Raw genomic sequence first — 14369 nt, 5'->3', positions numbered from 1 at the left:
TAGTTTATCCAGCAGGAGTGCCTGACAGCCAACTAGAAAAGCAGCGTAAGGTAAGAACAACAGATTGAGTATCTTTAAATCCCAAACAAATAGGCAGGCATCATGTTCTGTAAATCCTCTGATATTAGTGGTTATAGTATCTTGGTTGCTCAAACGATATAAAACAAACACTGAGGTACAGAAAGCCCAATTGTACAGCTTTGTTCATCAGGCACTGGATCCACTTTCTTGAACTTCCAGAGTACGCTGCCTTGCTAAACACTTGATGGGTCCTTTCTGGCACTTTTTAAAAATTCATTTTGCACACAATGTTTGTCTGTAGGAATTGCATCAACAGTTTGAGCTACCAGATGACAGGCCTTACTTCAGAAGAGCCAATGCATACCACTTTCCCAGTGAGCCCTACAAAGACGGTTATCTCCGAAACCCTCATCTGGTCCTCACACATCCAACTGTGGACACTGGAAAAGTATGTATAATTACCATATTAAAGTTGTTACACATGGTTTCCTCTTTTGAAGACGGTTACTGAATGAATGTGCAAAGAATAGTAACCTTGATTTGTCTTTCTTATATTTGTCTTCTCAAGGTGTATTTGGTCCAGGGGATCTACAGCTATCACCACTACATGCAGGACCGCATGGATGACAACGGCTGGGGCTGTGCTTATCGCTCCCTGCAGACCATCTGCTCTTGGTTCCAGCAGCAAGGCTATGTAGAGCAGCCTGTGCCCACGCACAGAGAGATCCAGCAGGTGGTGGCCCTGTGATCACATTACAGCAGAAAATATGTCAGTACTTGAGTGTTATTTACGTTTTTTATTTGCCTTATCACTTATATCCAAGATGCCTTCTTCTATTTGGATTACTGTATTCCAGGCTTTAGTGGATGTCGGAGACAAACAGGCATCCTTTGTGGGATCACGCCAGTGGATTGGATCCATTGAGGTTCAAGCAGTTTTGAACCAGTTGCTTGGGGTCACGTCCAAGATCCTGTTTGTGAGGTGTGCATATGTACAGCCTATTAGCACCATGTTTGTGATAATGTTTATGCAAATGATTTGGATTTATTTCACAGCTGATCTGTGTTCTTTTCAGTCAGGGGTCTGAGTTGGCATCTAAAGGCAGAGAACTGGCCAACCACTTTGTTACTGAAGGGACTCCTGTCATGATTGGTGAGCTAAATCTAAAACTATTATTACAAGCTTTTGTGGTTTTAATTCAACTTTATCATCTTGCACCAACTTGAAAACCTTGTATGTATTTTACCATAACAACATTAGTCTGTGTGTGTGTGTGTGTGTGTGTGTGTGTGTGTATATATTTTTTAACATTAAACAGAGACTTTAATTAAACCTCTAAAAGCATTTACAGTTTACACCACAATCTAGTTGATATTAAACACATACTCTTGGTGCTTATCTTATATTAAATTCTTTGATTATGCTTTATTTATTAAAAGAGTGCTGTTCATTTTACATTGTTCTCTTTTGCAGGAGGGGGAGTTTTAGCTCACACTATTCTGGGTGTGGCGTGGAGTGAGACCACTGGGCAGATCCGCTATCTCATCCTAGATCCACATTATACAGGTGGAGAGGACTTACAGGTTATCACAGACAAGGTCAGCATTACCAGCATTCACACTGACTGCATTTCTCTCTGTAAATTAGAGCATCTAATATACAGTGTTGACCTTTGTGTATGCCGGCTTTTTCAGGGCTGGTGTGGCTGGAAAGGACCAGATTTTTGGGATCAAACTGCATATTATAATTTGTGTCTGCCCCAGAGGCCAAAGAGCATTTAAGCCCTCTGATTCAATTCAGATGGACGTCATTTGGCATCACTAATTAGTAATTAGTTGTCTTGGTGACAAAGGCACTGCTAGATTTGGGTGTCATTTTTCTATTAAAAAGAGAATTAGGTCATCATATAGAATAACATCTGTACTTGCCATTTTTTAGTATCACAGAGCTGCTACAAATATGCATATTAATAGGTTTATTTTATTTTGGAGAGAGATACAATGCATCTTTCTGTTACCAGTAGATAAATGAACCCACCATGCCTGATGCAAAACATGGCCTTTCCTCCCATCATAAGTAAGCTCCCTCCTGTGGCCAGCTGATGTGAGCACATGCTGAAGGACACCTTTCTATACCATATGGCTGAATTTACAAATAATTCATATGTACAGTATGTTTTGTTGTGTCCTTTATTCCATTTTCAAATATTTTGAAGTTACAAATGTGAGCTGAAACAACTGATTATCAGATTTGTCAGTGCAACAGAAAATTAATCCGCAATTATTTTAACCGCTTAATAAATGGTTTCATATTTGTCAATCAGTTGCTGAATTCTCTGATTCTTGCTTTTGAAATTATGAGAATTTAGTCTTTTCTTTGTCATTCATAATACTAAACTCAGTGTATTTAGATTTAGCACAAGAAATTTGTAGACATCACCTTGGGAAATTATAATGAGCATTTTTTCATTATTTTCCAACATGTTGTAAACAATAAAGTTGAAGTCCTATTACAGACAATTAAATAACATAGGTTCTAAACACCCACAGGACAAATGTCTTTGTTTGTTCATGGACGCCCACACTGAATGATTATTGTTTTGTTTTAACTTGTAAACCTGTTTAGCCTTTATGGGGAAAGTTAATAGTATAGAGAGAATATACATCATGACATTTATATATATATAATTGCTATAGAATAAGTTACAATGAAATTACACTAATCCTCATTTTGCTGTGGACCCCTGGAAACATTTAGACTCCCAAGCAACATTTATCCCACTATGAGAATTATTTGTGTTAGAAGAGAAGCAGCTTCTGAATGCAACCTTATCTGTACTGATTCCTCTGGCACAGCCCATTATCGGAAAATGACCTCTCCCTGTAATTAGGTTTTCATGATCAGTCAGCTGTTACAGTTGAATGGATGTTTTTCTGTTCTTACCAGAAGACATAAGGAAATGTGAATTTTAATTAATTTTATACTTATACTTTTGTCTCTGTTTATGATTCCTTATCCAAGGGTTGAATGTGTAAGTAAGGGGCTGTCACAGAGACACCCCTAGTCATGCATCCATCCATCCATTATCTATACCACTTATTCCTAAACAGGGATGCAGGGTGGCTGCAGCCAATCCCAGCTGACATTGGGTGAGAGTCGGAGTACACCCTGGACAGGTCGCCTGTCTATCACAGGGATGACACGTAGACAAACAACCACACACACTCAGTGGCATAATGCTGTAGGTCACCAAATAAAAACTATATGACCTCCCTCCCATTCCTCCACAGCTTCTGTTCCTCTATATGTTTGAGTTTGATGCTTAGTGGTGCTCAGACGTTACGTAGTGGCCAGGTTGTGCTAATATGCTCGTGGCTGATACCTGTAACTTGGCATTATTCAGAGTATAACATTTATTAATAAAATCACTGAAACTATTAACTATAAGCATACACCTTCTAATATTAAATACATACTAGGAATACTTAGAATGCAGATCTTTGTGTCAATATCACCCATTTATACATTTAAAAATGTATAAAAACAATGATTCATGTGACATTTTAGACTGAGTTTATTTATTTTTGGAGTTTGGATGAGTTGCTCTTAACTCATGGATTTTCAGTCTGGTTTCTGATGTGGTAAAGTGACAAACTTAGTAATCAAATTGGGCTCTTGTGTATAGTTTTATTGTAGATTTGTATTACAGGTATATTTTGTTTTATATTAGACATTTTTGGTTGACTATCAGGAGATTTTGGACACACTATGAAATGTAATTTAGGTAAGGCTCTAAGCACAACACTGACTTTTTTTCCTGAGTTAACTGATTTATAGGCCATTGACATAAATCTGTGTATCTGTTTTCTCAGTTATCATCTTCCTCCTCTTCTTCATCTGTAGCATCTGTGGCCTCCATCTCCTCCTGGGCAGCTTGTTGCTCCTCTAAAGCTTCTTGCAGCGCCTGCTCCTCCTCAAGTGATGGGTCCAGGTCCTCTGTGATTTCTGGTCCACTGGGATATTCTTTCTGCGGCAGTGGGGGTACAGATGGGCTGTACCCTTCCCCTGCATACTTTAGACCCCAGCCAACGTATATATTCTCAAACTTCTTTCCGCAAGCATATGCATATGCCCCCGGCCAGAGGTTGGAACGCAAAGCAGCTACTGAATGCTGAGGGGTGAGAGCAGAGGATATCTTGGAACTCCAGGGAGGGGTGTTGAACATTTCTGCATCTTGGGAAAGGGGACTGAGCAAAGGGGGTCCAACCTCTGGCTCAGGCTCATCAGGCTCCTCTTCCTTCTCCTCGTCCTCTCCGTCCTCATTAGGGTCTTCTGGTTTCACAGCCAAGTTCACCCATGTACAACGTCCCTGCTGCAGGATGTGCTGAACATGATGCACCCAGGAAGACAAAGAGTCAGCCATCTCAGTAACTGGAATGCCTTCAAAGTCAGGGTTGACTTCGTAGGTGTCTCGAGGTGTCTCGTCTTCTTCATCTCCTTCTTCCTCACCCGCCTGGAAGAAGCCCTGGGGGCTGACTTGTGTGCCAGCAGAGATCCGAGCGATCTGTGCTCTCAGATAGTTTGCTTCATTTCCGGGAAAAGGTGGGTAGCTGACAACTGGGGTGTCCAACCTCCCAGTGAAGAATTTACGGATCTGGCGAGCAGCAGTGATCTGTGCTGGAGTGACTGAAGGGAGCTTTACCCAAGGAAGACCAGGCTCTTTGCAGACATAGTAAACAGACTTGTTAGTTCCAGTTCCTGTGGCCTCCTTCGGCACCACTGGTGGGGGTTTATAGGTCGACTGAGGGAGCAGATCCATATCATTCTCTTGAGACTCTGCCTCTCTCTCATCTGCCTCAGCTACTTCCTCTGTGATCTGCTCTTCATCTTCCTCCCCCTCTCTGTAGTCAGCTTCAGCAACAATGTAGCTGCTTTCTATTCCCAGAATCTTCCCCCACAGTCTGCAGCGTACTAGCGCCTGCGACTCAACAAGCTGCTTGAGTGCAAGGAAGACCCGCTGCATCTCTTCTCTGCCCAGACCTACTCCAGCTTGCTCTAGGTAGAAACCAATCTCACTCACATTGGGAAGAGGTGTTTCCATCAATTCATTCTCCTGCTCAGCATCTTCTGGGCGAGAAAACAGCAGGCGCTGCTGCTCAGCCAGCAGCTCAGCAGCTGTAGTTTGTGGAAGGTCTCGCAGGGAACTCTGGGTGTCTTCAAATAAACCCCGCTTCACGTCACGACTCATATCCTCAATAACATCCGCCACATTCTGGGGCTGCTCGTCCATCACTTTTATCAGCAGCCGGGTGAGGTGGTCATAGAGGTTCAAGTTGCTTTTTGTGCTGCTTTTCAACATGAAAGTCTTGAACGAGGCAGCTAATTGCAGCGCCCGTTGAAAGTCTTGGTTTCCATCCGGAGGGTCCATCGTTCCTCGCCTGTTTATTTGATTCGTTTCTAAACTTTTATCTTTTAACACACAGACTGTCACTGACTAAAGATGTTCAGAACTTATAGTTAGCTGGCACTAACAATGAAATGTCACCGTAAAACAATCCAGATCCAAACCTCACCGGTTACTATGGTTTCTGTAAGGCGCAACACAATTACAAAGCAACTGTTGCCAGGAAGTGACGTTAACTAAAAGCATATAAAATGTTCATCAGTTGCTTGAAATTGCCATTATTTACTTGGCAGATATATGCATTTTGGATAGGATTTAGTAGTTTATACAGTAGAGCATTTTTTTAATTCCTTCGGCTCCGTGGTCGTTTTACACACCGGCCCAGCAGGTGGCGGTAAAGCACCTTAGGTTGGCTTGCAAACTGCCAATAAACACCATAAGAAGAAGAAGAATGATGTTGAGTAGTTACTAGGCACCGCTCATCACGCTCAGCTGTGGATTAATCCTCTAAAGAAGATTTTGTTTGTAATGTATGTTTACAGTTAATGTAATCGTTTTCTCAACGGAGCACGCCTTCTCTGCCGAATTAAATGCAACTATAATGTGAAACGCTGTTTATCGTGTGACCCTCCGTCAGGTAAGATACTTGCTAACACAGATAAGGTTAGCAAACCCGAACGTGTAGTTTAAGTACGGTAGCTAGTTAACGCTAGCTAAGTCCGTTAGCTGTCAACATTGGATAACTTACGCTCTGTCCTTGGTTAAAACCATGCATTGTCCTTGTGGTGTTTTTAAAGGGTTAGTATTAACTGTTATGTAGGTCTGTCCGCAGCGTATGCTAAGTTTGTTTAATGCTATAGCTAGAGTAACGTTACAGGAGTTTGCATGTTCAAATTTCAAGTGTATCTGACCGTTACATTTTAGAATTTATTTTTCCTACAGCTTTTGTTTTTTTTATGACGTTATGGTTTAGCGAATTCTTGAAACCTGCTTGAGGTTTGTAGTAGAGCTGCAGCTGATGGTTATTTTAATTCCAATCCGCTTTTCTAAATTACTCGATTATTCATTCTGTCTAAAAACGCTTCTCCTTGAAAACTTCTTCAAGTAGTTGCTGCTTAACTTTCTGAGTTCTCTGTTAAGTTGACTAACCTTAATTTGCATCGTCTGAATCCATTTTTGCCGATGTTGAATTATTGTTGTGTGAAAATGCATCCAGTGCATTGATTTGTAGTGAATGGCTTAAAACGTAAAAAAAAGCGTCACAGATCTTTAATCTTAAAATGATCTAATGTCTCAACCTTACACTACCTCACAGGTTCAGTGTGTCACAGAAGTCTGCTATGTTCAACCCCAGTGAATTAGAAGGTGAAGTGGATCATTCATTTTTCGATAGTGGCTGTGATGATAACGGCATCAGCAGAGATGGAGTTGAAAAGAACAATGATATGGAGAACCCTTCACCACACGAGAGGCTTCATGCAGAACAGACTGAAAAAACAAAAGTTGGTTTGTCCCTGAGGACTAATGAAACAACAATCCACCTGGATCAAATGGTACACGAGGAGGATGTGTACAGTCAGAGTCTTAGTGAAACTGAAGAAGCATTGCCTCCCAATTTCAAGCACTCAGGCTCGAAAAGTAGAAATAAACAATCTCCTAAAAAACTGACAAGAAACCAACACACTCGAAGTCCATCTCCTTCTTCAACTGAAACCAGTGTGGATGCAGACTCAGAAAGCTCCTGTAGTAGTAAGCATGGAAGAAGCAGTTTAGGTTCCTCCAGCCCTCCCAAACCCAACAAGTCTTCTTTATCCCCTGGAGACAGAAGGACCAGTGTGGGCTCAGCAGGATCTTGCGATTTGCCTTCCAGCTGTACAGAGGAGTCAGATGATACAGCAACTGATGTAAGCCCCCTTTCCTCTCCAGACATCAGCCCTCTCCAGTCACTGGACCTGGAGCACACAGAGGGAAGCCAAGAAGCACAGCAGCAGAAAAGTGTGCCCTCCAGTGGCCTTAGCAACATACATCAAGATGAGGACTCGGACCAGGATGTGAATGAGAGTAAGTAAAGCTGTACCATTCTTTTCTGTTAGTTATTTTTGCTATGCTTTTGCTCAATACCTGTGGTTCCCAGGCTTTTTGGCATGCAATCCCTTGAAAGCACTATTCTCTTGTGACATCTCATTGCATCTAATGTGTCTTAATTTGGATATGAACAGTTCACCCAAAGAATGAATATTCTGTCTCAAATAGTTTACTCTGAAATATTTTTAGTAACTGGTGAGTTAAAGGAAGTAATATTTTATAAGGAAAAAAATTTTTAAAACTTGGAAAAAAAGAAACTGGAAAAATAGCGCTATTGAAGGAGTCACAGCCCCTAGATAAAGATCTGGTGCACTATACTGTAAATTCTTGTTTCGATAGGAGTGTAGTGTATACGTTGTTTATTGTGCTGGGCAAGTGTCCAGCCCACATGGCTTCATTAGAAGCCAGAAATACTACTGCCATTGTGTAATGTTAGTAAGACATGAAAATAGCTTTTTACAAATTTAAACAAAGGACTTTGTCTTTGGTCCCAAACACAACAAATTACACTTTTCATAAAAACATTCCCTTTCTAAAACACAACTCGAATTTTTGTAATAATCTGAATGGTCACTGAATCTGCCTGTTTCAATAGCTAATGGTAATGTACATTAACATTGTGTGCACAGAAATCTTTGACTTGTAGGTAAAGCTTGTCTCACATAGGGTTTTACACTTGTTTTTCCATGAGACAATGTCTTCATAATTTTGGACAGCGCCAACCATCAAAAGACTGTCTTTCCCTCACACTCTGCATTGAGCATGTTGAAGATTACTCTACCTTGTTTGGAAAAATAAACATAAATGAATCAGTCATTCAGGGTTGTGCATGAAATGTAAATCGTGGCATAAATGTAAAAAGATATGGCTGTTTTGTTTTTTTTTACTTTAGTATCTTTAGAACCAAACATTGCAAAAAACACCAACTCTTTTAAAAAGGCAGATGAAGATAACTATAACAAGTGTCCTTTCACCATTCAGGCTCTCTCAGTTCAGAGAGACAACTTGGACGTAGACTGATTCTCCACTGTCCTGGTGGGAGGAACATTAAGAACTACTCATTCACCAACGATGATGTGCAGCGCATAGATCGCGAGAACCAGCGACTTCTTCATGAGCTCTCACGCCTTTCTCCTGGGCCCAGCCTAGGAAGTGCAGCGAGGAAGAAAACCAATATGGCCAATAACTCGCCTCTTGTTCGCCTCTCTCACAGTGCACTCAACAGGCAGCGAGAACAGCAACGCATCGAGAGGGAGAACCTGGTGAGTTTTGCTACTTGGGATTGATACTCAATACTTAAATTTACTTATTTTAGTATTAATCAATCTCTATGACAGTATTAACATTAATGGTAAAATCAGTTTGCTCAAGTAGATACTGAACTTAGGAAGACAACCTTCCGCTACTTTGCACTTTATAAATGCAATGAATTTCAGAACTTTTTAAAACTTGAATATTTCATGTTTGACAATTTTAAACATGTAACTAATTTATTTAATGATGTCTTTCATTGTCTCTGTTTTTGTTGCAGCTGGTTATGTTTGTATATGTATTTGTGTTTTATCTTTATCTGGCTATATTTGTTAGTTTTTTTTTTTCTGCTGTCCATCATTAAAGAAAAGTTTCAATATGATTAAACAATGGCAACATGTCCAAAAATCTTAACATACGTGGTGGTGAATTTTCACGTTACGTCGCCAGCGTGCTTTGCCCTTGAGAGTGTCACCCTTGAAAGCGGACACAGATAGACCTGGACAGATGGCAGCAGGTGGCAAGAGAGCGGCAGCCACAGAGTGACAGTTCAGCCTCTGCAGCTTTAGCCTCTCATGTCATACATTAACTCTGCTTGACCACTTAGTGATAAAAGGTTCAGAAAAGTAGCATTGTTTAAACATGATTAGAAATTGATTAATCATTGGCAGACCACAAGGTGTTGCTGAATGATAATGCAGAACTTGCATTCTTTCTTCAGCAATAACATCATTTGTGCTTCTCATTATTACTAATTAGACAACTCTTATTGGTCTTTATTGTTGTCGCTGAATGTGTTTGTCATTTTGAGAACAAACTGTTCTGTTCTCTGTGTTGTCAGGAAGGCTTTTTTGCCCTCTCTATTCTTAGAGTAAAGTAATCGAATCTGCCATGTGATGTGTGTCCACCCCACACATCACACATGACACAAATCAGTTGTCCTGCGCACGTATAGCTAGTTATGCTATGCATTTCATGATTGGCTACCTTACATATACTTCATTTTCTAACAGTGCAGTGGTGTTACTATAGAGGGCTAGGGTTTTTTTGAAGAGTTTCAAATTAGTCATACTTTGGAAATGCAGTAGGTAATCTGTGGACGCTAGTTGTGCCTTTTGTGACCTCTGGAGAACTGGTGAAGTGTAGTAGAAGAGCCCTGTTGAGCTTTTGTGCTAGTTGCATTGCTTCATATGGAGTTTTTGCTTACTGAGGGATTTCAGCACAGCATGTGTGACTGCATGCGCTGTATGACATTCAGCCTTTTGTCTACAGTTTTGTGTCATGCTGTTGTTTGGTGTGAAATACCAGATATTTTTTTATGTAAAATGGGGACTAGATTGTGCTTCTATTATTGAGGCTAATACTTATTTTTTGAATGCTATAAATACTTTAACATTCACTGGATAAGCTGTTCTGTGGATCAATAGCCAGGACAAATACTACTACTTCATGGCTTAAGTCAGGTGTAAAAGTATGTGAAAAATTATTTATATTGTAAGGGTACAGGAAAATGCATCTTGTCAAATTGTGAGAAATGTGCGTTTCTTACAGGCTTTCCTGAAGAGGCTGGAGTCTGTCAAACCTACACCTGGCCTGAGGCGCTCAGAACAACTGGCAGACTACCACCGCCATGCTGGATACTTGGGAGGTCCTTCATACCCCTTGTGTAGTAGGTCCACCTCAAAGAAAGAGAGGCCTACCAGCAGGACAGTCTCAGGTAGGTGACTTGTCTAGATGTGTCAGTTTTTACTGTGTTAAAAACCACTTGCATGGAGTGCCCCAGTGGCTGAATGGTTATAGTGTGTCATGTACAGCAGACCAGCTTGTGCCAGACCCCAGCATACTTTGATTAAAGGCAAAAATACCACAAAAAACATGTTTTTATATAATTTGTATAGCCTTAAAAGTATGAAGACATAGTAATAATACCTACTTATACACAGTCCTCAGCCTCCGATTAAAATACAGTAGAAGCATGTGCCTTCTTATCCAGCTCTCTACCCGTTTTACATATTTCATATGAAGATATGGATTATAAGTTTAATATGCATCTGTTTTTGAGATGCAGCTGCACAGGATAAAAGCATCTGTACACCCAACCCTCACTGAGTTTTAATTCCACAAGAGCATGTGTAGTTATTTTGTAGCAGCCTGGTGGTGCTTGAATGTGATGATTTAAACTAGGTAAACAAAGACGATCAGCGTGTGATGCTTTGTAGCATTCCTCAAATTTGAAGTATATTTATCACACAACTGACTGGCCTTCAGATGGCTGCAGAGATTTAATTAACAGGAGAAAGGAGTGTAAAGCCATGACAAGTGGATGACTAATAACAGTAAGAAACACCCATTCATTTGTAATCAGTGTTTCACTGATGTCCATTTAAATGGCTGTTTTGGTTAAAATTTTCTATATTATTTCATAATTGTGTGACATTATATAAACTTTGTGCCCTTGTTGGGTTCAAGAGTCAAAATTCAAATTCTTTCCTAATAGTTGAATTTAGGATGTTAAAGTACAGTAACATGCTTTCTAACTCTGATAAAACATGATTGTGCTTGTATGTGTTTGCCTGCATATAAGAATTCTAAATGATTATTTTCCAAATTGAATATGAAATGATCGGTCTGTCTGCCCACACCAGCAGGTGCCAGTTCTGCCCACCTCAGTTCCAGCGCAGTTTCTACCACCACTGACTCCAGCAGCACACCTGTAGCCAGGTCAAAAAACTGAGCACAGCCTGACCAACCTGGTTCTGAGAACACTGCTGTTTTCAGACCTCTAATCTAAGAAGAAGTATACCGCTGGTTCCTTTTAGTTCTATCTGTTGGTATCTATTCATCACTATTGTAATGCAGTCAAACAGTCCAACTGTAGCTTCTGAATACTGCAGTATCTATAAAACACTGCCTGCTGTATGTTTGTAGAAAATATTGGCCTTAATTCAGCAATTGTATTGAAATTTTGAGAATAACAAACCATTACTATTATGAGCAATATTTCAGTTAAGTCTTTAAATTGCTCTATTTGCCTCCCCTCACATTAGTACATTTTGCACTAAAGAATTGTTTTTAAACATTTAAGAAGGTATTTTAAAGCATATTTGGATGTTGTCTATATTAAGTTTTATATAAAATAAAGCTGCTTGTTCCACTAGTTAGCATTGTGCTATTTGACAACTTCAAACAGAAGAATCTAAACTCATCTCTTATAAAACATATTAGTCACCACTGTGTACTAATTGGGCTCATTCCACAAACAAGAGGATTCTTTAATAGTTTTTTTTAAAGCTATGATATTGTATACTTAACTATTCAGTGTAGTTTTCTGGTACTTGTGATTAAATTATAATAAACCAAAATGCTTTGGTTTCAGCTACTTTTTTTTGCTTAATATCTTTTGCCAGTAATGCAGGTGTCAGAGCAAGTAACATGTATGAACAGAGTTTTGCCAAATCTAATTCATGTGACCTTGTTAAATTTAAAGTTTGTGGATATTGGCTGCAGATGACAGTTTCCATCAGAAACATTGAACTATCAGACTAATAAATCTTTATTCTTAATAAAATTATGCATGAGGTTGTATACATGGGTCAAAGTCATCATAACATGACAACACACGAGTCTCAGCAACTGCCTCACAAACTAAAATGAGGAGCATATGATAGGTAGTGATGTCATCCTTTGCATCATCAGTGCTTCCCAACTGAACCACTGGCTTGAATGTGACATGCTGAAAGACTTTCTGCCTGTTGGCACATCGCATATGGGACATATACAGATTTTGGAGGAGGCACGTTACCCCAGGTGAAGTATACCTACGGTATACAGGTATTTCCTGGGCTGTTGTAGAAGACCACATGCCCACATTGTAATTTATCACAAGCCGTTATCACTTTATCACAAGAACTAGGACTCAAACCAAATGAACGGTTTACTTGGGGACTGTGATATTATAAAGTTTAATATGCGTATTTCTTGATCTCATCATACAGCACCAACACAAAGGCACCACCCATGCCTCTGATTACGTTGGACCAGGCACCCTTGAAAAAGGCTCTTCCTCCCTCGTCCTTGAGGATCTTCCTCCAGCAGTCGATTGTGCCCTTGTACATGATGTCAGCTGTGAAAATGGAGACACACGGATACATGCGTAAAATGCGTAAAACTGCCCCAAACAGATGAGTCTGATCAGTGAAAGGACACGACTTGACGCTCACCTCCTTTACGTCCAGACTGCATCATCATACGTCGTCTAACGGTGTCGAAGGGATACGAGATGATCCCGGCTGCAGCGGTGACAGTCTGGGCAATCATCCAGCTGATGACAATGTGTGTGTTCTTGGGATCCGGTAGCATGCCTGCATGTGGGAGGAGTTATATCACACGTTCGTCACGAGAAAATGCAAACTTTGTTAAAACACATTAAAGGTCAGGTTGAAGACATGCGTGCACCTTTAGCTGTGTCGAAGCATCCGAAGTAGGCCGCTCTGTAGATGATAATACCCTGAACTGACACGTTGAATCCTTGGTAAAGACCTCTGAGACCATCGGATTTGAAAATCTTGGTGATGCAGTTTCCAAGACCGGAGAACTCTCTCTCAGCTAGGCCCTTACCGATGTCTGCAGCAAGTCTTGTTCTGGCGAAATCAAGAGGATAGACGAAGCAGAGCGAAGTTGCGCCAGCGGCACCGCCAGATGCCAAATTACCAGCGAAGTAACGCCAGAATTGTTTTTTTTGATCCACTCCACCGAGGAAGATCTTCTTGTACTTGTCTTTGAAGGCGAAATTGAGGGCTTGGGTGGGAAAGTAACGGATTACATTAGCCAAGTTGCCTCTCCAGTAGGAAAGAAAACCCTGTTCCTTTGGGATCCTAACCACACAGTCAATGATTCCCTTGTACTGTGTCTCTGCGGTGATCTGTTTGCTGGCATGCTGTACCTACAACCAAAAACCATAAAAGTTAATTTAAAAAAAAGACGCATCCAATCCAGAATTTGGTGAATTTTCTAGTAAAACATTGTGCAAAGAAACTTTGTCATGAATCATTCTTTTAACATAAGAGCATAATCGTTTTGTATTGTATTTAATCTGTGATAACTTATTGTATTTGCATATTCCTAGACGATGTTTCATATTTTATGGCCAGGCATTACTGTAGTTGTGGGCTCGGTAGCCTGCAGTCACTCTCCCGTCACATGAGATTTGACTGCATATCAGATTACCAACTCCAAGTTAAATTTAGTAGTTCACTTTCACTGAACTTCTACTGTGGTCAGCTGCTGTAGTGGAGTAGTAATAATCTTAATAAACATACAGATAGCATCATAAGACAGTATTGTGGGTATTTTGTTGAAACATTAAGGAGCCTTTGCCAACATCATAGCAGCAAAACTGGAATGTGCGTAAAACCATCTCCACATTGACACGACACCTCTCATGTGCTCCTTGACATTGTGCCCCAGACCATATGAATCGTGCACTGTTTAAACCATTCTTATAATAAACAAATTCCAGTTTTACAGTTTATCGTTTGGTTTATCAGTTAGCCAACATTTACGCACGCTTTACGCACCAGACTGAACATGCGGTCATGCTGTAGGGAA

General features: G+C 40.3%; 4 protein-coding genes across 6 annotated transcripts in view; 2 read left to right on the top strand and 2 right to left on the bottom strand.

Annotated features, from left to right (window-relative positions):
• The window catches only part of ufsp2 (ufm1-specific peptidase 2), a 4550-nt gene extending 2089 nt beyond the window's left edge, over nucleotides 1-2461 (top strand). Inside the window, exons 7-13 of the mRNA XM_020602023.1 lie at nucleotides 6-50; nucleotides 323-469; nucleotides 590-754; nucleotides 879-1003; nucleotides 1098-1174; nucleotides 1496-1620; nucleotides 1717-2461. Coding sequence (XP_020457679.1) covers nucleotides 6-50; nucleotides 323-469; nucleotides 590-754; nucleotides 879-1003; nucleotides 1098-1174; nucleotides 1496-1620; nucleotides 1717-1803 — 771 coding nt within the window. The 3' untranslated portion in view covers nucleotides 1804-2461. The remainder of the gene's footprint in view (nucleotides 1-5; nucleotides 51-322; nucleotides 470-589; nucleotides 755-878; nucleotides 1004-1097; nucleotides 1175-1495; nucleotides 1621-1716) is intronic.
• Nucleotides 2462-3885: 1424 nt separating this feature from the next.
• On the bottom strand, nucleotides 3886-5637 carry rsph4a (radial spoke head component 4A). The gene has a single exon (XM_020602058.1). It carries the CDS (start codon nucleotides 5448-5450, stop codon nucleotides 3891-3893), a length of 1560 nt encoding a protein of 519 aa, XP_020457714.1. The 5' UTR covers nucleotides 5451-5637; the 3' UTR covers nucleotides 3886-3890.
• Nucleotides 5638-5878: 241 nt separating this feature from the next.
• cfap97 (cilia and flagella associated protein 97) lies at nucleotides 5879-12844 on the top strand. Of its 3 annotated transcripts, none has more exons than XM_020602062.1 (5): nucleotides 5879-6063; nucleotides 6742-7487; nucleotides 8493-8773; nucleotides 10314-10479; nucleotides 12758-12844. In XM_020602062.1, the coding sequence occupies exons 2-5, from the start codon at nucleotides 6767-6769 to the stop codon at nucleotides 12787-12789; spliced, it is 1200 nt and encodes a 399-aa protein (XP_020457718.1). In that variant the 5' UTR covers nucleotides 5879-6063; nucleotides 6742-6766; the 3' UTR covers nucleotides 12790-12844. The 3 variants fall into 3 exon arrangements, with proteins under 3 accessions (XP_020457718.1, XP_020457717.1, XP_020457715.1); XM_020602061.1 differs by lacking the exon at nucleotides 12758-12844 and adding an exon at nucleotides 11411-12124; XM_020602059.1 differs by lacking the exon at nucleotides 12758-12844 and adding an exon at nucleotides 11408-12124 and having other exon boundaries at nucleotides 5882-6063.
• slc25a4 (solute carrier family 25 member 4) overlaps nucleotides 12042-14369 on the bottom strand; it is a 2822-nt gene continuing 494 nt past the window's right edge. Inside the window, 3 exon segments of the mRNA XM_020602063.1 lie at nucleotides 12042-12885; nucleotides 12983-13123; nucleotides 13218-13712. Coding sequence (XP_020457719.1) covers nucleotides 12725-12885; nucleotides 12983-13123; nucleotides 13218-13712 — 797 coding nt within the window. The 3' untranslated portion in view covers nucleotides 12042-12724.

Source organism: Monopterus albus, unplaced genomic scaffold (genome assembly GCF_001952655.1).
Source record: "Monopterus albus unplaced genomic scaffold, M_albus_1.0 scaffold54.1, whole genome shotgun sequence".
In the NCBI taxonomy this organism is placed as follows: Eukaryota; Metazoa; Chordata; class Actinopteri; order Synbranchiformes; family Synbranchidae; genus Monopterus; species Monopterus albus.
Note: the sequence above shows the minus strand (reverse complement) of the source record. Positions and strands in the feature narration are given on the sequence as shown.